Consider the following 23,198-nt stretch of genomic DNA (forward strand, 5'->3'; position numbering starts at 1 on the left):
ACTATATTTTAATTAGATATCGAATGCAAAAGCCCGAAATTATCTTGCCGATTTGTTCACCTACGGATGATTTCGACTGCGACGAACGTGTTAACTGCGGTCTGTGATGCACGCGTTATCTGCGACGCACGTGATAATTGTTATTCACGTGTTGTCGCGTAGAAAGTTACTGTAATAATGAAGCTGCTTACAAAAATGACAATGAACTTTCAAGAAAAAAAAAGTTATTAAAAAGCCTTTACGGCAAATAACAGGCCGTAAAATTTTGTTTAGACACAAGTCTTCGTTACTATAGTAACGTGATGTAGCACGTTAGTTGTCAATTGTCTACTGGCGTTTGTTGTTGGCATCCATCATTGGATGTCCACCCCTTTCATAGCCATTTTATAGCAATCGGTTATTTGGTTGTCCAGCACTAGGCAGACTAAATCTTCAATTGGATTTGTTTCTGCGATTTAAAACAAATGATAAAAATGGCAATCATATTTAAATTTAATGATTTGCGCCATTGCGCCAACATTTTATATCTACACAAATTTTAATGTAGGTCTCCGTTGGATCAAAATAATAAAACTTTTGTTAAAAAATTAGAATATTTCATACTGTATTTATTTACATAATAATCAGCAATTTTTGCGTGAACAAATGCACTGTTGCGAACGATAACTAGAAGTTTTTAATAAAACCTGTTATTTTATTTCATCCGATAAATCTTTCTATTGTAACTTTGTAAATGAAAAATTTGCCGCCCGATATTTTCAATTTCAACTTTTAACACGGATTAGGGTATTACATTTCAGACGAACAAATTGCTTTAAACTAGATTTCATTTGTCAGTTGTAAAACATGAAACTCATTATGGCGTTCAGTTTTCAATGTACACTCGCTGATGCTTTCATACGTTTCTGACAGCTTATCGCGAGTTTAATTAAAACGTCGCATCTAAAATATGAAAATATTTTTACAGTTTTGAATTTTGTATCCTTACGATTTGCTATTTGTAACAATTGATCAAAATTAAAACAATAATTCTGTCTAGATTTTTTGAGGGTTGTTCAAATAAATATTTAAAAATGATTAGCGATAGCGTATCACTACGAGATGATATGTAACTGAAGTAACTCTTTGGAAAGCTGTTTGTTAGCAGGTAGTTGCACATGCTGTTATAATATGATATATATTATTATGAATTATATTAACATTTTGTAAACGATAACTTAATTCCTAAGAATCTCTTGAAAACCTCAAAACGCGCGAGGACATTATCAAATTAAGTTTTTCAAAGATAAAAACTTTTATAATGCGATCCATCAGTAAGGAATTACATTTGTGTCGACCTGATCATTCTGTTATATTTCTATTTAAAAAGTAATCCGGGAAAAAAAACAGCACCAATGTGGAAGCTGTAAATGCAGTAAAAGAGAGAAAAATGATGAAAAGAAAATAAGAAAGACAGAAAGATAGAAAAATGAACGAAAGTAAGTAGTTAAAATTTATCGATATTAAAGTGGCATTGTAAAATTCCAAATAATAAATTAACGATAATTTTTTGAATGGATTGTGAAGCATTGTTCCAATTAGCATTCATCTTATTAAACCCAGAGATGAACTTTAACAACGAAGTCTATGACGAAGGCAGTAACGCATATTTTATAACGCAATGCGTGCGTGAATATTTTATGTTTCATTAGGAGTACGCAATAGATTTTTTATTCTTTAATGAAATAAAAATAAATAAAATAATTTAAAAAAATATTGTGTGGTGGCCCACTTCCGCTCTTTCTTAAGAATAGTAGCAGTATTTGCTGTTTTTCCAAAATTAAATCTCTGATTTCCATTGCGGTATCATGCTTAGAAATTTGACCGAATTGTTTTACATCGTAACAACAACACTAAAACACACGTGGAACAAACTTAATTTGCCAAGATGTCTTCATGGTCTTTTGTAAAAACGTTGCAAGAAATATTACCTGTAGATTTTGTAAGAAATGGGATCAGTTTCGCATACTTTAGTTTGTTGGCTGATTTCAATTGTATTAGATTGATATTATTATGTTACGGTCTTTATAAAAATAATATATGATTGGTAACACATATACACACACATATATACTACACGCACACACCTACACCTACACACACACACCTACACACACAGACACACACATACATACACTCATACATACATACCATCGAAATGGCAACTGTACAAACAGTTTGTGATAAATTGTTATTTTGAAATTGTTCTTAAACGAGAATACTTCTGTTCTTAAGATTAAAATATAAATTAAAAATTAAACCTCCGGGCAATACACGCAAACGATTACAAAATGAATGAGCACGCGCGAAGAGTTTGAACAGTGATAGAAATGAATTGATGAATTGATAGCACATTAAAAACAATCCATTACATTACAAACAATATATTACATAAAAATGGTACAATACATTACTAACAATAATAATAATTTTACTTTACAATCAGCACATACATTATCAACAATAATACATTATAAACGATACGATACATTATCAACAATAATACATTATAAACGATACGATACAAAATAACGACGCTAACTACATAAGTAGTGTGCTGGCTGAGATTTTGTAAACATTTCGAAAAATTATATTAGCACCTAAATAAATAATTTTATAAATAAAATTTTATTTAAAATGTATATTTTCATTAAAAAATCTGCCTAATCCGTCGGGACCTGTTTAATTTTTTTTTAATTTTTTTCAATAAGTAAGATTTCAACTCAGCCATCAATTTAGTAAATTTAAAAAAAAGCAAGTTAATTCCGTTGATTTGATGATCTGTTCGTTGAAAGTTTTTTAAACCTAGTTAGTAAACGATGGTGTCGCGTTTTGCTTATTCTTAAATACACACTCGGAAGTCGAGCGGTACCTATAGATGACAGACAGCATAGGTTTCTTATACTGGTGCATAAGAATGTTACGTTGTGTTGTAGCTGTTGCTGTGTGCTTGTGTGTTGTTGTTGTTTGTGTTTTGTTATGTGTGTGTGTTTTATTTGTGTGTGTGATGTGTGTGTGTGTTGTTATATGTGTATGTGTGTGCGTTACGTTGTGCTGATGTGTTGATCATTAAACTTCTACAACAGAGCGTTGAATTAATAGTTTCAAATTAAAAAGTAATTTGTTATAAATTTGCGAAAATTAAATTTAGTTTTCGGTTGCTCAGTTAACCCGCAGCACAGTAGTGTTGTTTCTGATTGACTGACTGCATGCCTTCCTTCGTCTTCGGCCTTTTATGACGTTGGTGGAAATAATGTCAGTATCCGCCTCATTGGAATATATTTTCAGGCTTTGTGAAAATTATCACTCCGTTTATTCTTCAATACGTCAATGAACAATTTAATTATAGATTCATTATAGATAGATAGCTTTTCATTATAGATAGCCAAAAACTTCAAAATTTAGTATTTTGATTTAATGAACGAAATTTGGGTATAAATTTAAAAAAATTAACTATTTGTCATGTGACAACTAAATTGTTTGCGTAACGTTTGTTGGTATCATTGAAATGATGCCAGCCTATCGAAAGATCGTGTTTGACAGCGTTTCTTCCTTGTCTGTATGTTCAGTCCCTACAATGAAAATCAAAGTGTATGTATGTATGTATGTATGTATGTATGTATGTATGTATGTATGTATGTATGTATGTATGTATGTATGCATTATACATATATTATGTATGTATGTATGCATGTATGCATTATACATATATTATGTATGTATATATGTATGTATGTATATATGTATGTATGTATATATGCATGTATGTATGTATGCATGTATGTATGTATGCATGTATGTATGTATGTATGTATGCATGTATGTATGCATGAACCCATAATTGATTAGAACTATGTATGTATGTATGTGTGTGTGTGTGTGTGTGTGTGTGTGTGTATGTGTGTATGCACGCAAATATGTATATTGTATATAGGTATGTATGTATGTATGTGTGTGTGTGTGTGTGTGTGTGTGTGTGTGTGTGTATGCACGCAAATATGTATATTGTATATAGGTATGTATGTATGTATGTATGTGTGTATGCACGCAAATATGTATATTGTATATAGGTATGTATATTTGTATGTGGGTCTGTCTGTACGTTTGGTACACGTGATCATCCATCTTCCGTATCTGATTTGTTGTCTAGATCATGAGCGCGCGCGTTTATTGTTTAAAAATTCACATATCGTGGAAACATGATTTTATTAATTCACCGCATCGTTTTTTTCATTCATTTACTAACTCATGCATTTATAAAAATTTCGAATATTCAAACAGTTCTACATTGTCTAGTTTACTAAAAAAAATGTTTTAAATATTTCTGACTAGTCAGTTTTATTTATGTTAATTTAATTTTAAATGTTAAAAAATTATGAATAAAATATAATAACTTATAACGGATGCAAGCATCGTACAGCCTGATAGTGTGACAATTACGTTCTTAATTTGCAACATTAAGCATTAAATGTTAGAAACAACTTGATAAGAATTTGATGGTTTTTTGTATGCTCGTACGTACGCGACGACAATTATCACGTGACCCTCGACGAAATATAATGTGCATGATATAATGGTATAATATCTGTCTACTGATAATTGTAACATTAATTGCCCCTAACAACTGAGCTTAAACGAACGTGTTTGTAATCTTTCAGTTTAATTTTATCACATCAGCCAGGGTTTGCAAGCTGTTCCACTAACTAACTAAACATGTTAATAAGAGTAAAACGTTTGAACCAAAAAATGAATTATTCTTCTCAACTGACACGAATAAACATTTTTTATTAACGACTTGTGCAAACTTGTGCTAATTTTGAGCAAATCGAACAAACGCAATAAACAAGCAAACCACCTCGTCATATTTATTTACCATTTTAAATGACTTGAACTACTTTTAAATTACTTTGATAATGAAAGAAAATAAGTTGACAGGAAAGTAAACTATTTCAAAAAGTAAATCTTGGAGATATGATTTACAACTTAGATTAATAATAGGATCAATTAATGAGAGAGTTTGAAAGATATAAAAATGTTATCGCTCAACGACAAGAAAGTTCAACGGAGTGTGAGAGTGGCATAACAGAGCAAACGCAGCTCATCAGTTGAACACGCCACGACACTTAATCGGCGACTGAATTAAAATAACGCTTGAAACAGCGTGGAGTGTCACATACGAGAATTAAGATCAATGTATGTATCCAAACAAAAACGAGGTTCAAGTCTTCATGTCATCAAGCATGCCACACAGTCTCCACACGTCATTTCAAACGTTTCCACCACTTCAAAACCAACGAAACAATCAGAAATATTATTCAATTAACTTGCTGAGGCAAATTGTTTAATAAACAAAAAATGATAATTATCATCGCGCCACTCGTACTATTTACGCGATAGCAGTTCAATTAAATACTTTAATAGGATGATGATCGCCAGGAATTTATTATAAATTAAATAACAAATTGCAATTAAGATGGGCGTTGTATTGTACACGGCTGGTGCAGTGCCGTGTTGAATACATTTGCCTTTCTACCTGCCTACCTACCTACCTGCCTACCTACCTACCTACCTACCTACCTCCCTCCCTACCTACCTACCTACATACATACCATGCTAATTAGATAACATTTGTTTATTAAAATCTGATATGGAATTGAACAAAAATATTTATTTTGATCGCCTCTCAAAATTCGAGGCAATTATTTTGTTTAGTTTTACTTCTGAATTTAAGATAACATTGTTAGTGTTGAGGTGGCCTTTCATTTATTATTCCCGATAACAAGGTGTGCGTGGGGTGACGAGCTGATGACGACAGGAAATAAATTGACAATTATTATAACTCATTATATTTTAAAATAAATTATTTATAGTATTTGATTCGCACGCACTACACACATAACACAAACACACACATACATACATAAACACACACACACGCACATACACATACATGTATGCTTGCACATCAGATATATGACTAAAAATTTTTTTTGGCAATTTTTGGTTTCCCATGCCACTATGAGTGGAGAAATTACATTTTAAAACTGGAAATATCATTTGAAAGTGTTGAATCTTAAAAAAGTTCACCCCCCTAAGCTGAAAACCGTTATCTCCCATCTATCTATTGTTAGATACAGTACAGTTTAAGGTATCACAGCTTCGGTTTATTGCTGGTGTGATTTTGCTATATGTACGCATGCTTATTACATAATCTTTCATATTATATATTATATTTGTTATCATCACCTGACTTTTGATATTTTATAAACTTATTTTGATAACCTAAACTCATAAGATTTGTTTATTTGTAGATAATTAAATTTACACTCAAATTATAATTCGACAGGACTATAGTCAAGATGTCTAAAAATAGTCTTCCTTTAGATTTGAATAAGAAACTATGGGAATCAAATTTTGTGAAATTTGAAAAAGCCAAGAATTCAAAAAAGTATGCAAAGATTGTTGACAGTCTTGATCAAATGAACAAAATGCCAACAGAACAGCATATCCTGGACAGATTTAAGTGCTTGGCTGCAAATGTGAAAAGTAGACAGGAGAGAGTTGTGATAGTGATCAAAGAAGTAAAAATCTTATGGAAAAAACTGAATCTTCCAATTCAAAATGGCAAATCTACAGTGGAAAGAAAAATTGAGAATGTACTAAACAAGTATGAAAAAAACAGCAGAAAACCAGGAACGCAAGACTTTACCAACTTGTTCAACGTAACTGATGAAAATAGAGAATAGTTGTGTAGGAAGATAAAGCCCTCTATAATCTTCAGAAGTCAAGAAATGGTAGAGCTGGCTACTGCACCACAATTGAAGATACACAAGGAGTTCATCCTAGAAAACTAAAGTTGATTAAGCAAAAAGTCAGTCAAGATACTAAGGATGATTTAAGCAGTAAAGATGAAGAACATTTTAACACTAAAGAAGAAAAACAAGATTCTGACAGTGGTTCTCAAGATTCAGATGCTCTGAAGGAAGGAGAAATTGTTTGGAGAGATGATATGGCTTTCCTTCATCACTTGATCACTTGTTACAGACAGTTTAAGAAAACAGGATGCTTCCTAAAGTAAATTTCAGAACTTTGCCAAATATAAGCAATGCAAGATAGAATAGCCGAGCAATCTATGGCTTTGCTAGATTATATTTTACTTCCAGAATTTTGACAGTCAGCCGAAGGTCAGTCATCATGTGACTTTATTACTGGCACGTGGAGTGACATCTGGTTTTCTGGTCAGGTTTATAATCAGGATAACTACAATAATTTGGCAGCCGTTTGCAAAGATCAAAGGCAATAAAGACTTTAAGGACTTTTTGGTCGGTTGAGCCGACTCCAATCTCAACACAAAGGTCAAACATTTGTGCTGAACGTGCAATTAAAGTTCTGCAGGATTTACTTCTATTGTGCAAAAGCATTGAAAAAATTAACATTAAATTTCTTTTGACAAATGAACACTAAAACCTGTATGTTTGTATTTCTGATTAAAAAAACCATTTTGTACAATGTATATATAATATAAATTTAATTAAGGGGGTGACATTTTTTTAAAGTTGACACTTGCCATTGGATTTTTCTTGATCTTTGCATTAAAACTCCACAAAAAATAACATGGGGATAGGGTCTTTAAAAATTGTCATATCCCTATTGCACATATACATGAATAAATATGTGTGTGTAGTTATGTGTGTGCTTGTGTTTGTGCGTGTGTGTGTTCATGTGAGTGAGTATAGCTCAAATGTAAAATAGATGAATATCTTCGTTCAGAAGTGCAAGATAATATTTTATTGGGTATGATTGAATTAATACAGAAATAACTGGGGCAGAAGTGTGTATGTGTGTGTGTATGTCTTTGTGTGTGTTGTGTGCTAATGTGTTGTGTGCGTAGTGTTTATACAAACATACACAACAACATACAGATACAAACATACACATACATACATACAAACATGCACAACACACATATACAAAATACACAGTATCACATACAAACATACACAACAGTAAATACATCTATACAAACATCACATAAAAACATCACATACAAACATTTACAAACAATAAACAGCGCATACAAACATATAGACGGCAAACGACACAGTCACCACAGCACCAAACATCGTACATTACTATAAAACAAAAAATACTATTTGATATAAATTTTATCAAATAAACAAATAATCAACACGTGCTATTGTCACTAACACTATCAAGTTATATTTTGACGTTGCTATAGAAATGTTAGCATCTTTGTAATGATTTATTGTCCTGTTGATACGTAGCGTGTGTGTTGTACGTACAATTCACTGCGCAGTAGACAGCGCAAGTTAGCACATCACATTTCACTGGCGCATTGCACTCGGCTGCAATGAGACGTTAGCAAGATGAGTGAGAATTTGTAAAATCAAAATTTTTGTCGGTCGGGTTTCAAACATTGTTCAAGGCAGAGGCAGATGGATGATGATTTGTAAAAAAATAGCACAGAAACATTGAAACGAGCTCCATAATTGTAAAATTAACATAAGTTTCATTTATAAAAAATATTGATTCTGCTTTGTAAGCACAACCCAACGTGTCTAACCTTTTAACTCCATGAATCTTTCCATCAAAGCATCCATATACATACACACCATTCCACCGTACCTGTTTGTTTAATTGTTTAATCTTGTGCAAAACTCCCGTGTGTGTGTGTGTATAAACTTCTACATACAAAGTGATTGTATGTATGTATGTAGTACATGTAAATGTGTATGTGCAGGGAAAGATGATGGTGGTAATTATAAGATGCTGTTTATCATATGATATTCTACAATTTTACAAACCTAATTCATTTTATTATCTTGTAAGAGAACCATGTAAACGGTGAATGCATGCATGGTGGTGACGACCATATAATAATAATAATAATAATAATAATAATAATAATAATAATAATAATAATAATAAAATAATAATAATAATAATAATACTCACCTTCGTAATGCACTCACTCGCAAGCACTGGATCAACAATTAGAGATATTTGTTTTAATAATTGTTTAAAAACTTCCAATCAATGCCATCATTTGATGCAGGTCGCAGGAGTAGCATGGACACAAAGAGAACGTACTCGAAGAATTAACACTGCATATTAGTACCGGCTCTCTCACTCAATTATTACCTATCAGTCCGTCGTACAGTTAATGTGATTATCTCGTGCTTATGAAACTACATGTGCTCTTCTCTGGGCTGGTGTTGGAAAAGTTTAAAAATTTCAGTAAAGATTGAAGAACTTGAAACTCAATATTTTTTATTTGTTTTTTACGTGTCCTATTTGAATGAAAATATTTACAAATATATGTACATTTATTTTTATTTGTTCAATTTTTTGGATATCACACGTACAATTCTGTTTCATTTTTAAAACTAAAAATTCCATAAAATGTTCAGACTTGCGTGTTGGAGAAAATTGCGCTGGCACTCGCGGAGATAACATCATCATTCATCATAATAATGCTAAAATTTTTGATGAATTACAATTTTTGGTTTATGAAAAAATTGAAAAATAGAAATACACCGAACTATTGTTGAAACATTTCTTTGTAATATTTGGAAGCCGTTCAATGGAGATGTTTCAAATCCAAGTTTAACTTGGTAACGAAAATTCTCTCCCTCGACATGTGCACTCACTTTTCATTCGATTGAACTCGCCTGATCAACGTGAACAAGTGATTGAGAAGGTTGACTTAGTTTTAAAAACAGGTGACTTCCTGTGTGACCGAGCGATATCGTCACTAATTTGATATCTACTCTGTGTTGTTAGTGCTAACCAACCAACCAACCAACCAACCAACCAACCAACCAACCAACCAACCAACCAACCAACCAACCAGTCAACCAACCAACCAGTCAACCAACCAACCAACCAACCAACCAACCAGCCAACCAAACAAACAACCAACTAAACAAACAACCATCCAAACAAACAAACGACTAAACAAACAAACAAACAAACAAACAAACAAACATTCGACCTACCTATTCACAGCTATTTAAATGCACTGACTTAATTGGAACAATGTTGAAGAATTTGGTCGCCCAGTCGACAAATAAACTTTTCCTGTTCAACCGATTTCATTTTACCGAGCTACTTTATATGCTACTAGCCTAATTCTTTCACATCCAACTTGTGTGGATGCTCTTTTCATTTTCATCCGTCTGAATTCTGAGACATGCAGTTTGCTACTTAACTGCAACACAACAGTAACAATATCAACGGCAAAAAATAGCAACAACAACAACACCAATAATGATAATAATAATAACAATAATAACAATAATAAAAACAACAATAATACAACAACATCAATCTAATTACTGACAACAAAATTTATTATTATAAGTATTTGCACATTTGACTGCTCATGCAAGTTAATGCTATCAACGGAGCTTGTCCGCGTACCTTTATGAGATAATAATAAATAAATAATAAATAAATAATAAATAAATAAATAAATAATAAGAAGAAGAAAAAGAAATGTACGATTGAAATAGAAATGTGACCATTGAATACATTATTTCCTCAGTTAGTTGTTGAAAACTGTTTCAATTTCAATTCCTTCAAAAAAATAAGAAACAGCCCCTTTGCCCTATGCAAATACGTTTCTACTTAAACAATTACAATGAAGAAGAACGCTCGAACCATCGCGCACGTTTCTTAGTATAAGTTAAAAATTAAACAACTCCTCTCAGTGCACAGTTCACTTGAATACGATACGACCGCTACTTGTTAGCTGCATTTAAAAGAAGGCGCAAGTATTTTTAATTATCAGTGCGTTGTTATTACATTATATTGCAAGAAACAAACACGAGCGAGAAGCAGACGTGCGTGAAATGTGCACTGTTTCACTGGGTTTCTTTTTAAACGGAGAAAAGGTTCCAGTAAGTCTCCAACAATCTTTTGAAAACAATTGCTGAAGGCGCCGAGCATAAATTAATATTTAACAAGTCCAACATGAAATACTTTGTTAATTTTTCTCCCATTTAATTACTTGAAATATTTTTCATTTTTGCTTTTCGTCGAGTAGCACTTTTTCACACGCTGATGTCTATGTCGGAACCATAAAATGCGCGTTCAGTAAAACAGTGTATTTCTTACACATTATCATGAACTTAATTATGTTTTTGGTTTAAAGTCTGATCGCCTAACAGAAAAAAATGTTATTTCATTGAAAGTAAATTATAACAGAGGAGAAGCAGTTCAAGAATGATGAGATAGGCGATAGAAGATGTACGTGAATATATAACTCTGTATATGCATGCACCCTTCACAACACTCAGCAACAACAGGGCACATTTCATGAAGGTTAGTGAAAGTAGTTGATAGGGCGCGCCTATTTTATAGTTCTAAGAGACTCGTGTTGTAAACGAGTTACAAAATAGTTTATGTATTTATTCGCAAACCTAACAGCCAATACAGCTGATTTGAATCGTAAACGGAATTTTATCGACAAATTTACAAACTTCACTTTTAACGTAATTATAAATTAAAAATAGATGTAATTGCATCAACAATTTTAAATGAAAAAAACGCGAATAGCCGAATAGTTGACCCACTGTTTTAACGAAGCTGAAGGCCAAATGTCAAATTACCCACAATTTTAAAAAACGCATTTTATTCATACCGTTTGTTAAAGCAAGTTAGAGTATGCCTAAACAAAACTACCCACAAAAGTAACTCCAAGCCGCCTTTCTATCTATTCTTGCACAAAATTAAATAGCAACATTTCAAAACTTATCTGGTGATAATGCTGACGGTATGGACTGGGAGTAACTTTAAATTAGAATAAATGTTACATAAATTATTTCATTGTAACAAATATTTTGAATATTCTGTGATGGTCCGTGATTATTTTGTGACGCACTCAACCTCAAGCAATTGTGTTGTAACAAAATGCAAATATGTTAAGTTAACCACTAGAAATGAACGTTTTTTTGTCAAATTAAAAATTTATTACATTGTACCGGCCATGACGCTGTCTCACAAACAAACAAATCTCAATTTTGAATGGCTGGCTCTTCCAGCGCTCCGAGCGTGCTCTTCTTACGTTAGCTCGTAATTCATGTATGACGCGACAAAATTTCTAACCAAAAATTGTTTATGTGGTTAATAATATGTATACAGACAAGGCAAAATATTATCTGTATGTCTAAATTTTCATTACCCACACTGATCAAATGCAGAAAGAAATCATTCAAACCACATTTTATTTAAGAATCAATTTTTGCATTTCACCAGCAATTTATAACATCATCAATTACCAACCACGACAAATTATAAATGTTAGAATGCAGGCAAACAATGAAAAATAGACTACTACACCCACACGCGCGCACACACACGCACACACACGCACACACACGCACACACACACGCACACGCACACACACACACACACAATTAACCACCTTGTCGAGATGTGTTCCAATGAAGCTTAGCTACAACTTGAAACTACCAACACGAGCTGAAAAATGGATGAAGTAGTAAGCACCATTTTTGTCATTTCTTTAATTTGACGTCCGTTTTTTGATTGTTTCAAGATTTTAATGATTAATTTGTCAATAAATTGTTCAGTCAAATACTTATATCCGCTTGAACTTTACATTTCGTCTTGATTCGTGTTTTTATTTGACAACCAAAACTATTCAATTGCCAAACATTTGTTTTGAAAACAGTTTACAAATTTTCAGTAATTCACAAAGTACAACACACCTACCGGTCTCATACACACGTTCGAAACATCACACACGCAAGTTTAGCATTAATAAATAGATAGTCAGAAAGTGGATAAATGCAGATGAACAAATGGATGAATAGATAGATGGATGGAAGATAGACAGACGGACGGACGGATGGATGAGTACCTGAATGGATGAGTGACGAGATAAACGGATAGTTAATTGTTTATTTTCAGCGTACGACAGTTCCATCAATTAGCAGGCGTGTGCGTGAGATGTTTCAAACGATTAAAACAGACAAAAATGTAGTTAATTAAATAGAGATAATTTGATTTCTGAAATTAAAACATGTAAAAGGCAAAATATCGCACTGACGTTCACGAAAAATTAATGCACCGATCGACCTGGCGGCATATTACGTTAAAGAATCAATTTTAATTAAAGACAATCACAGGCTTTCTAAAAAGATAGGAATCCGTCTAAATGCTTCTTGCTTGCCTCCACTGTCTTTGCCTTCGCACATGCTCGCTTATATGATAGATGTGTGTTTATATCAGTACTTGCATATATACATGTAAATATAATTAGATAGATGTGTGTTCATACTTGCATATATATACATTTATACATATACATACATACATATAATACATGAACATACATACATGTTTGTGTGTGTGAGTGTGTGTGTATACAGGTTAGTATGATTTTGCATATGCGTAAATATCCAATATTATTACACAATTAGCAACGAATGTTTGGTCAAATATATTAAAATATATTAAATTACACACACTTTGCATGAAAATTAAATTAAAAAAATCTAGTCATTATATGCGAAAGCGAAACCCGCACAACTTAAAACCCAAAACTCGTTATATCAATATTAATCTCTGCAATTGTTGGCGGGTAATACGTTAAACAAATATGAAGTTTATTTCAAAATCGGTCCTTCAAAAAATTTTGTACGTACGTTTGTCGAGAAATTAATGTAATTAAGTTTTAAATATTGATTTTTCAAACTTTATTGAAAGTTTGAATACAGAGCAGTGTGCGTATGTGCGTGCGTGTGTGCGTGTGTGTGCTTGCACGTGTGTGCTTGTGCGTGTGTGCATCTGTGTGTGTAAAGTTATCTTCGTTTTGTAAATTTTTAATTGTGTCAATCAAACCATTTTGTGGTCCATAATGAAGATTTTAATTTTTTTCTTAAATAATTTTTTCCATATATTGATACAAATTAATGAAATGTCTGTAACATTTTAAAACAGTAATACTATTTAGTTAATGTGATTTACTTGTTGCTAACTTTCTCAGTTAATATAATATACTTGTTGACAAATTTCTTGGTTTGTTGAGGATTTTAACTTTGATCATCTCTACTGTAGTTTTAAAAAATAAAAACTTGCATCACATTCAGCTGACAAATTATTAGCTGAAAGTCAGTTTTAAATTTTCAACGGAGTTTGAATGTAATATTGGATTGAGAATTAAAAATAACTTCTTCACAAGCTTAAACAAATGTTAATATATAGAACACAACTTCTATTTTGTAATTTTCTATTATGCTTAAAAACATGTAGAAATGTTACCAATTTATGTGGTTGTCGAGATGGTGTAATGGCTAAGGACGCTCTATCCTGTGCTCCTGGGGTCGAGTTCAAATTAAAAAAGTTTCGTGGTACGCAAAAAAATCTTTTAACGTTTAAACACTGCAGTTACTGTTTCGATTCGTATGCGCGCGTATAATTTATGTGCTTAAAAAACAAAAAAGATAGCAGAGTCGTAGTGGAACATATTGTTGTGCAAAGTTATCAGTTGAGGTGCATCTCCCCCGATGACTTGTTGGCGATCAATCATCCGACCATCAACCAATCATTTATTCTTCCTTAGAACAAATGTTCAGCCAATCAGATCGTGCCGTCGACATCGCCATCCTCTTCCTCCTCTTTCTAATGGCTCACTCTTTTTACTTATATGTCACATATTTCGTCAGTCATCAGATCATATATAGGTATACTACGCGTGCATATATTATATATATATATATACACACATATATATATATACATAAACATATACACATATATAAATATGTATACACACAATGTATTTACAATATACATGTTGTTATTTGTTAAACATTTGCCGTATAAATAGGATAAGTTTCCGTGCATGTTTCGTTTCTTACTGTTTTCTTCCTCTCGCTGGCTGTCGAGTCGATGGACGGTTGAAGAATTTTGTTCCATCGTTCCGGGGTTTTTTTTATAAACATTTTGAAGTGAATTTTTATTTCACGTAATGCATTAAGTGTTTTTGTTTTTTGCAGCATTAAATGAGTAATTAAAACCTTTTAAAAAAAAGGATTATTTCAAAGTTTCAAAGAATTACACCGCCACCGTCCGGAGTCCGCTAAAAACGTTTGCAGGTTGGTTCTATTATTTATTATAATTATTTCATTAATTCGTGGTTGTATTAATGGGAGTTGAGCTGTAAGAAGATCGTAATTTAACAAATTTCACAAATATGATAAAAATACAATTTTGTTGAAAATTGTTCAAAGCGTTTCTTCATTGAGCCGTGTTTTTGTTGTTCAAATGAATCTAAAAAATAATGTGAATATTTAAAAAAAATTTTAATTTTTAATTTAATTTTGAGTATTGTTTTTGGTTGGTTCCGTTAAAATGGTCGATACAATTTTTAAAGGTTTCAAGTTATAATACAAGAAGTTTTTTTATAAAAATGTGGTGCAAACTATTTTTTATTGATTTGTTACGTTGGTTATTTTAACGAAAATTAACATCCCGAGCTTATCAATCAGTGGAAGATGCGTTCTCGTAAGATCCGTTTATGAAGCAAGTAGAACCTGGCCGGTTATCTATTTTTAAAATTTTACATTTCTTATTCAACGTACAGGTCAGTTACATCGTCATATAACATTGTGCTTTCACGAGTGACTAAATTGTTTAGCAGTCAAGACGCCAGGTTCTGCTGCTGCTGCGTTCACAGAATTCAATTGCAAGTACGTCCTCGCACAGTGGTTCTGTGTGTTGCGTGAATTCGCCTGCATTTTGCGGTTGCTATAAGTTTTTTGTTGATACATTTAAAGAACAATTTAGAGTTAACGTTAATAATATGTAAAACGTTATTAATTGCTGACAAAAAACAAACAAACTGGAATTATGGATTACGTATAGTCGGGACCAACTGTCATCGGAATTGAACTTGGCTGGATCAAGTGCACTCGGGTCCAATTAGCCGGGATTGTTTGTAGCGAATACGAGTGTATCGAGATTACCTGAGTTCATTAATATTAAAGTTACCTGTACCATCTTTCACTTTTTCATTACAAACGTTCATTTTACCCTACCTACATATTCTTTGTGCCATTGTTAGAATCATCACTAGATTATTTTTGGCGATAGCTATATATCATATAGCATTTTCTGCGTTTGCTTTTTCTGGTCATTTTCTCTGGAACTCTCTACCTCCTTTTCTGACTACTTCTCCATCACTTGCGAAGTTCAGAACGGATTTCAAGACCCATCTGTTTGAAAAATTTCTTGAGGAGCGCTGTTGAGCGTCGCGGAAAGGGCGCTTTAAAAATTGATCGATTGTTTGATTGATCAATACATCATATCAGCTAACCGTTATCAACTCCATCTTTATCATCGTCATCTTCAACTTTATCATCGTCGTCATCATAATCATCGTCATGATCACCAAAACAAACAAAACTTACGAGCGGTGTAAAAAAAAGGCAAACGAGAGCATGAGAATCGTGTGATATTAATTGTTATGAATTGCCCGATGTTCTTATCGTTATTTTTTTATTAATTCGACAATTTATTTGAACTCACATCATTTAAAACTAAATTAAACAATTTGCACGGTTTATTAAAAATTCAACATCTATTAAAATATTTTCAGCTAGTAATTATTTTTAAATTCTGCAATTCACTCCCTGTAATGAACCCTAATTTGTCTGTAACGTTTGTTATTCTTCAACGTTAATTGCGTTTGTGACGTTGATAATGTAACAGCAACAACATTGAATAATTTTTAGCATTAATTGCGACGAATGTAGAATTTTAACTGTAATAGTGTTTGTTTTCTTGGACGCACCAACCACGCACGCGAACCTACAGCGTTATTGCGAATTCAAGTAAGTCAACGCATCACTGACTTTGCGTATGATAGGTGGAGATTTCGCTGCATTTAAATCCAACCTCTGCAACACAGAACCAGGCATCTGGTTGAAATTCAGATGATTTTTCTTCTCCTTAGAAAGTTTATTTTATCTAGTTTGCAATTTTACACACATTATTAATGTCTGTTGCGTTTTCTTCATTCAAAATTTGCAAATTAATGAGAAGGCATGCTGAGCGAAACAAAAAAGTTATTGGTAATAAAATGGCGTCGCTCAAATATCATCACCATTACCATCATCACAAACGTTTAAAAGCGCACGTCCAGGGCCAGGTGACTAAACCTAGGCTCTCATTGAGATTCTGTCAGTGATAGCCCGAGTACTGAAAGTTGGCTTTCTTACCACTTGTTCGCACACTTTAATGCGTCTCTTCCATTGTTTCCATTTTCAGCCATCTCTGGTTGTATGTAGGTCTGATACTCTCACGTTTCAAGTAACTTCCATCCTCCAGAGTAAGTTAAGGTCTTCCGCTTTTCCTCAGTTCTGCATAATCAAATAATCCACATTTTTAAACACGTTCATTTAATTTTATACTATCTAACAGCACTATCTCAATTATGTACGTTTGATCAACGCTTTCTTATTCATCTACGTCTTCTTCTTTTAAATATTCATGACCGATACAAATTTTAAGCGATTTTTTCTTCGTAACGTTTGCATAACCATTCTTTTAGTCTTCTCGGGTTTTCTACTGACTGACATTGCTCATGCTTTACATGCACATAAAATATTTTTAAATTTCAAGGTTCTTTTGAATAATGATTCAATTTGAAAGCCATGGAATCAAAGGACAACATTATTAACTACCAAAACAAGCATCAACAACATCAACAACCACATCAACAACAACACCAGCTTACCCATTTGCAACTTCAACAACATCAACAACAGCAACATCAACAGCAAGCATTCAAATTTAATTTTCGAGATGATAACAAAAATGTCAACAACAACAGCAACAACAACAAATCATCGTCAACATTATCAACGTCATCATCATTGACATCATCATCATCATCAACAGCATTATCATCTTCAACATCATCAACATCAACAACAACTCGCAACCCAAGATGTGCTCACTGCAGGAATCACGGCGTGCAGACGACTTTGAAGGGTCACAAGGCTTACTGTCCCTACAGGAACTGTAACTGTGGTCAGTGCCAGCTGGTCAGAATGAGACAGAAGGTTTGTGTATTGGCTGGCTGGCTGGTCGGTTGGTTGGTCAGTCGGTTGGTTGGTTGGATGGCTGGTTGATTGTTTGATTGATTAGTTAGTTGGATGGCATGCTATTGGCTGGTTAATTAGTTGGTTGGTTGGTCGGAGGGTTTTTTAGTAGCCTAGTTGATTGGTTGAATCATTTATTAGTTAGTTAGTTAGTTAGTTAGTTAGTTAGTTAGTTAGTTAGTTAGTTAGTTAGTTAGTTAGTTAGTTAGTTAGTTAGTTAGTTAGTTAGTTAGTTAATTGATTAATTGATTATTTAATTAGCCAGTTGCAGAAAAATTAGATCGCAGGCTGGTTGGTTGGAGGGATGATTAATTGGTTGGGTGTTTGGATTGTAGATAGGTTGGTCAGGGTCACCCATTTGAAACTCAGCGTGATCGTGACTTGTTGCAGTTAGCTGCTCATTTGTTGGGCAGCACTGTACAGATCTGAATGCCAGCGGTGCCTTTTTTTATTAAGTTATTTCAAATGATAAAGAAAAACATAAAATATCTGTATATATTATACTTTATATATAATATATCATAATATATCTGTTAGTTAAGTTGCTGAAATTAAATTAAATTAAATTGAAAAAGAAAAATGGTTTTGATGATAGGTAGGCTGATAATGATGAGGATGAAGATGTTGATGAAATGACAATGATGATAAAAATGAAATGGTGATGATAGTGGTGGTGACGATGAAATAATGGTGACGTTAACAGCAATGGTATGATGATGATGGTGGCAATTATAATGATGACATGGTGGTAATTATATAATAATAATAGTAATGATGATGATGAATAAATTACGCTGATGAGGATAATTAGAAGGATGCAGAAGATAATATGATTAATATAAAATGATGGTAATACGAATGGTGCTTACTATGGTTTAGTATTGGTGTTATATTCATCTAAGTTAAATTTAATTTTTTTTAAAATTTGGTTTTAAACTATTTTGCATTTTTTGTAAGAAAAATGTTAAAAAATAAGTAGAAAATGTGATTTATGACAAATTTTTGCTAGCATTTTTTAATGGCATGATAATGAATGTTGTTAGGTGCTTATGTAATAAAATTTATCTATCACTCACCAGCATTTGGCAATTATTAATGAGATAAAAATAATGGTTAACCAGTAATAATTATACGAGTTGTAGTTGATAATAAATGATAATTATATTAATGCAATAATGTTTCATGTTCACATTGCTTACGTTTCATAATTTGTAAGATCATGTCACACGCTGATTATCAAGGTGTGGTGAAGTGGTTTTGCATCGCCGGGTGAATGGTAAATTTTGACAGAAAGCAAATGTTTTGACTCAGTGGCGAATCTAGACAACGTTAACGGGAATCCAAAATTTGAAAAAATGTTGAATTTCCTGTGTAAAAACTGAGTTTCACTGACCTTTCATAACAACACTGCCAACAATGGCCTTTCAGATCTGCAGCTATTTTGACTTGTGTTGTTCATTAAAAGTACATGAAATTGATGGTTCAGTTTTTGATTTCATGATTTTTTCATGCTAACATTATTAAACCTAACCTTAAATGCAATTTGAATTTGTATTTTTCAATTCATATTTCTCTTAATCGTCATGCAATACGTAAAGTTGTTTTTTTGACTATATATTCAATGTTTAATTTACGTTAGTAAAAGCTTCATAAAAAATGATTTCAATAATAAGTGTCTTCAATCGACTTGAGTGTTGCTATCGAGACACAAGTCCATTTGTTACGACGCATTGAAGGGTGGCAAACATGAGCCGATAAGTTAATATGCACAAATTTACTTTAATGAAGAACCACTAATGTTTAACAAAATATGAATGTAAAATGTTTTTAAAAATAAGTGGAATGATGGATTTCAGGTGATGGCGAAGAATGTGGCTCTGAGAAGGAGGCAGGAGTTGGACAAGTTAAAAATGAAGGAAATGCTCGAGTCACAAAAAGTTAAAAGAGATTCTTCAATGGAGTCTCCTAGTTTCAACGGTGAGCAGGCTATTCCAACCATTGTGCTTCTTCCGATACATTCATCACTTCACCATTTCAATAACAATCCAATAATGTTAAATGCATTTTATATTTTCTTTATAGTCCATTGCACTGAACGCTATTGAATGAAGAAATCGCTCTAATCTACCAGTTGATGTTTAATATGACATCTATGGAATTTATTTTACTTTTTGCAAAATTTAACGGAAATATGTTCTGGTGGCTATCGTAATATTGTTTAATTGCTTGCTGGCTTACAAGTTGCTTTACTTTTTGAATTTCATTAATGATGACTTAAAACAAAAAGATTGATATTAATAATAATTTGAAGCACAAAAACAATCTGCCTAAGTTGTAGCTTAAAAGTTGCAGAACAAAAAGTGTTTCTATTTAAATTTTAAAAAGTTCTTAAAACAATGGATATTTTAATTTTCCAACGTTTGTTGGAGAAATTATTTCAGCAGCATCATTTTGTCGTATTAGCGAAAATAGAATAATGGATTGATTGATTTTTTTAGGTATGTTGCGAGGGACACAATTTTATTTCAAATTTTATGAATTAATTTGCAACCTGTGATAAATCGAGAAATTTTTGTTGGGAGTGTTTTTCTCAAGTCTACAACATTTTCTTTTATTGCGTATTCTTCATTATTATTTCCACATCATTTTACTTGATTATTTTAATATGAAAGCCGTAAAACGTTAGTTGTATCAAGGATTGCACTTGAAAATATTGTACGTTTTTGCTCTGGATGGTTCGATAATGGATTATATTCCCGTTTAATGTCCTGCTACTCTCCAATAGATTTTTTATTGTTTAATTTAGAAAAAATTGAATTGCGACGCGAAACAACGTTACAGATAGTGAGTGTTTCCTTTTTTCATGGCCGGCGCATCCCCTTATCTTCCTGTTTTCTCCATTCTTTACAACTTCTTCTTGTTCAGATATATTAAATTTTTTTAATGCAAACAGACAGCAAATCGAATTCGGATGTTGACATGGAGATGCCCGCCCTCACAAACTGTGTGCAAGAGGAGGAGGAAAGAACGAGCAGTCACATCAGTGCTCTGGCTCTCATCATTTTAAACTTCTACAACAACGATCCGAAAATTGCCATGAATAGTATAAAAAAAGGTTCCTTTTTAATTCTTCCACTCACCGTTGTCAGCCATTGATTAATTTTTTTCATAGCAGAATAACCCTATCAATTTAATTATATTTTTCAAAAATTTCAAAAAAGTCTTTTTTATTAATACATAAAAGTGGCTTTGGAACTAAGTTCGTTGGTCAATCAGGAATCATGTACAGCCGTAGATCAGGTATGTTTCGGTTTAATTAATCTTTCAACATCAGATGAGTACCAGTCTCAAAAATAATTAATTATATGCACTAATTTCCATTTATTTATTTGTTTATATCTATTAATATAAAAATTTTAATTTATGAGCTTACTTAGTAAATAGGCTTGACGCTCGCCTCAAATATCAAAAGTAAAATAACATAAGATTTTTATTTTTTGACTGTTTAATGTAATGTAATATTGTTGGTAAATTTAACTGTTTTGTGAGTGTTGTTTGACATTCAACATTCTGTTTAAAAACGAAACATCGTGTTTAACAAATTTGTTTCTGAATAATATTTGCATATATTCAACAGGAGAGGAGAAGCAATTTGAAGGATAACGAGTCGGTGAAGAATGATCTCATATCGTCTTCAGTGTCGGAAGAAAATCTTTCAAATAAAAAATCGAAACTGACATCATCGCCCTCGTCATCATCGACGTCATTTCCTCTATCGTCCCCCATATATTCATTCAACCCTTTCACTTTGCGTGCATTCAAACCAATTACACCCCACAATCATGAAAAACCTCGAAACAACATGCACAGATGTGCAGCAAGTTTTGCTTCGAAGAAAGACGATAAGGTAGGAGTGGAGCTCACATCTGATGAAACAACTGAAAATTTAAAATCAAAAACTGAAGAAGTCGACAATATCAACAGTTCCCCTTTTTCAATCAGAAACTTGACATCTAACAGCAAAGCAGGGTCCATTTCAAATGATTGCCAATACGAACAGAACTACTTTCTGACGCACGAGAAGAGTAATGAAATAAGCAGAGCCGTGCAAAGATTGCAGCATTTTAATATGACGCCACAGTTCAACAATCTAACCGGCCAGCGAATCATGAATCCATACATTTTCAATCATGCCTATCACAATCTTCCTGCTTTTCTGCCCTTCCAGCATACTTTGCATGGATTCCAACATTCGTTTTGGAGTAAAAATTGGAATAAGAGGGATAACTTGAACACGCTAGGTTGTGTTCAATCCGGTTCACCACAGAGTCGCCCTAGTCTTGAGTCTAATAATTTTTTAATAAAATTTAGTGGAACTTGAACTTGACATATTTTAAAGTCTAGTAAAATTTAATTTTGTTGATCAATTAATTGCCACAACTATTGTTGATTTTGTTTTTTTTTTCGCTCCGAAGTATTGATATTAAATGTGTTTATTTTGATATTTGTTAAGTTCTGAACTTTTGTTAAAATATTTTCAATTATTTTATTTTCGTTTTATTTGGACATTCCTTCCAAAACCCGCCCGTTTTTCATTATATGCAAGAATAAATATTTGAATATATCTATCTATCTAATAACAAATTGTTATTATAGGTGTGTGTTATATTTATATATTGTATCTATTCATATGCATCATTTTACTTCTTTTTATAACTGTTACTCCACACGTCACATGTTCCTAACTAAATAGCAACATGTTATTAGGGCATGGAAATGCACTGGGTAACGTAATAAATCAGAATTTAAACATTCTTGAATTAGTTTTTATTTTCAGAAAAATTTCTCTCTTTTTTCTTAAAAAATGTAGTGTAAGGACATTTTAACTCGCAGCACTTTCGTCATTGAAACGTCATAGTTTACCATAGAATCGATAAACAAAATAACGTATAGTTTTTAAATTCAATCGAATTTGAAAATAATTGCTTCATATTCGACTTACTACA

The 23,198-nt window shown here is 32.5% G+C and overlaps 3 protein-coding genes across 3 annotated transcripts; all 3 read left to right on the top strand.

The window, feature by feature from the left end:
• Nucleotides 1–6,398: 6,398 nt before the first annotated feature.
• HELRODRAFT_171684 (hypothetical protein) lies at nucleotides 6,399–7,117 on the top strand (the record flags this gene model as incomplete). Its single annotated transcript, XM_009018382.1, has 2 exons — nucleotides 6,399–6,761; nucleotides 6,821–7,117. The coding sequence occupies 2 exons, from the start codon at nucleotides 6,399–6,401 to the stop codon at nucleotides 7,115–7,117; spliced, it is 660 nt and encodes a 219-aa protein (XP_009016630.1).
• Nucleotides 7,118–18,027: 10,910 nt separating this feature from the next.
• On the top strand, nucleotides 18,028–20,084 carry HELRODRAFT_138776 (hypothetical protein; the record flags this gene model as incomplete). The annotated part of the gene is made up of 2 exons (XM_009018383.1): nucleotides 18,028–18,153; nucleotides 20,049–20,084. Coding segments are annotated over 2 exons (162 nt in total), but the record flags the coding sequence as incomplete, so codon positions are not given.
• Nucleotides 20,052–22,573, top strand: HELRODRAFT_171685 (hypothetical protein; the record flags this gene model as incomplete). Its single annotated transcript, XM_009018384.1, has 4 exons — nucleotides 20,052–20,169; nucleotides 21,146–21,307; nucleotides 21,437–21,492; nucleotides 21,830–22,573. 4 exons carry the CDS (start codon nucleotides 20,052–20,054, stop codon nucleotides 22,571–22,573), a joined length of 1,080 nt encoding a protein of 359 aa, XP_009016632.1.
• Between the last annotated feature and the right edge of the window lie 625 nt (nucleotides 22,574–23,198).

The sequence above is a fragment of the Helobdella robusta genome (assembly GCF_000326865.2).
Source record: "Helobdella robusta unplaced genomic scaffold HELROscaffold_21, whole genome shotgun sequence".
Taxonomy (NCBI): Eukaryota; Metazoa; Annelida; class Clitellata; order Rhynchobdellida; family Glossiphoniidae; genus Helobdella; species Helobdella robusta.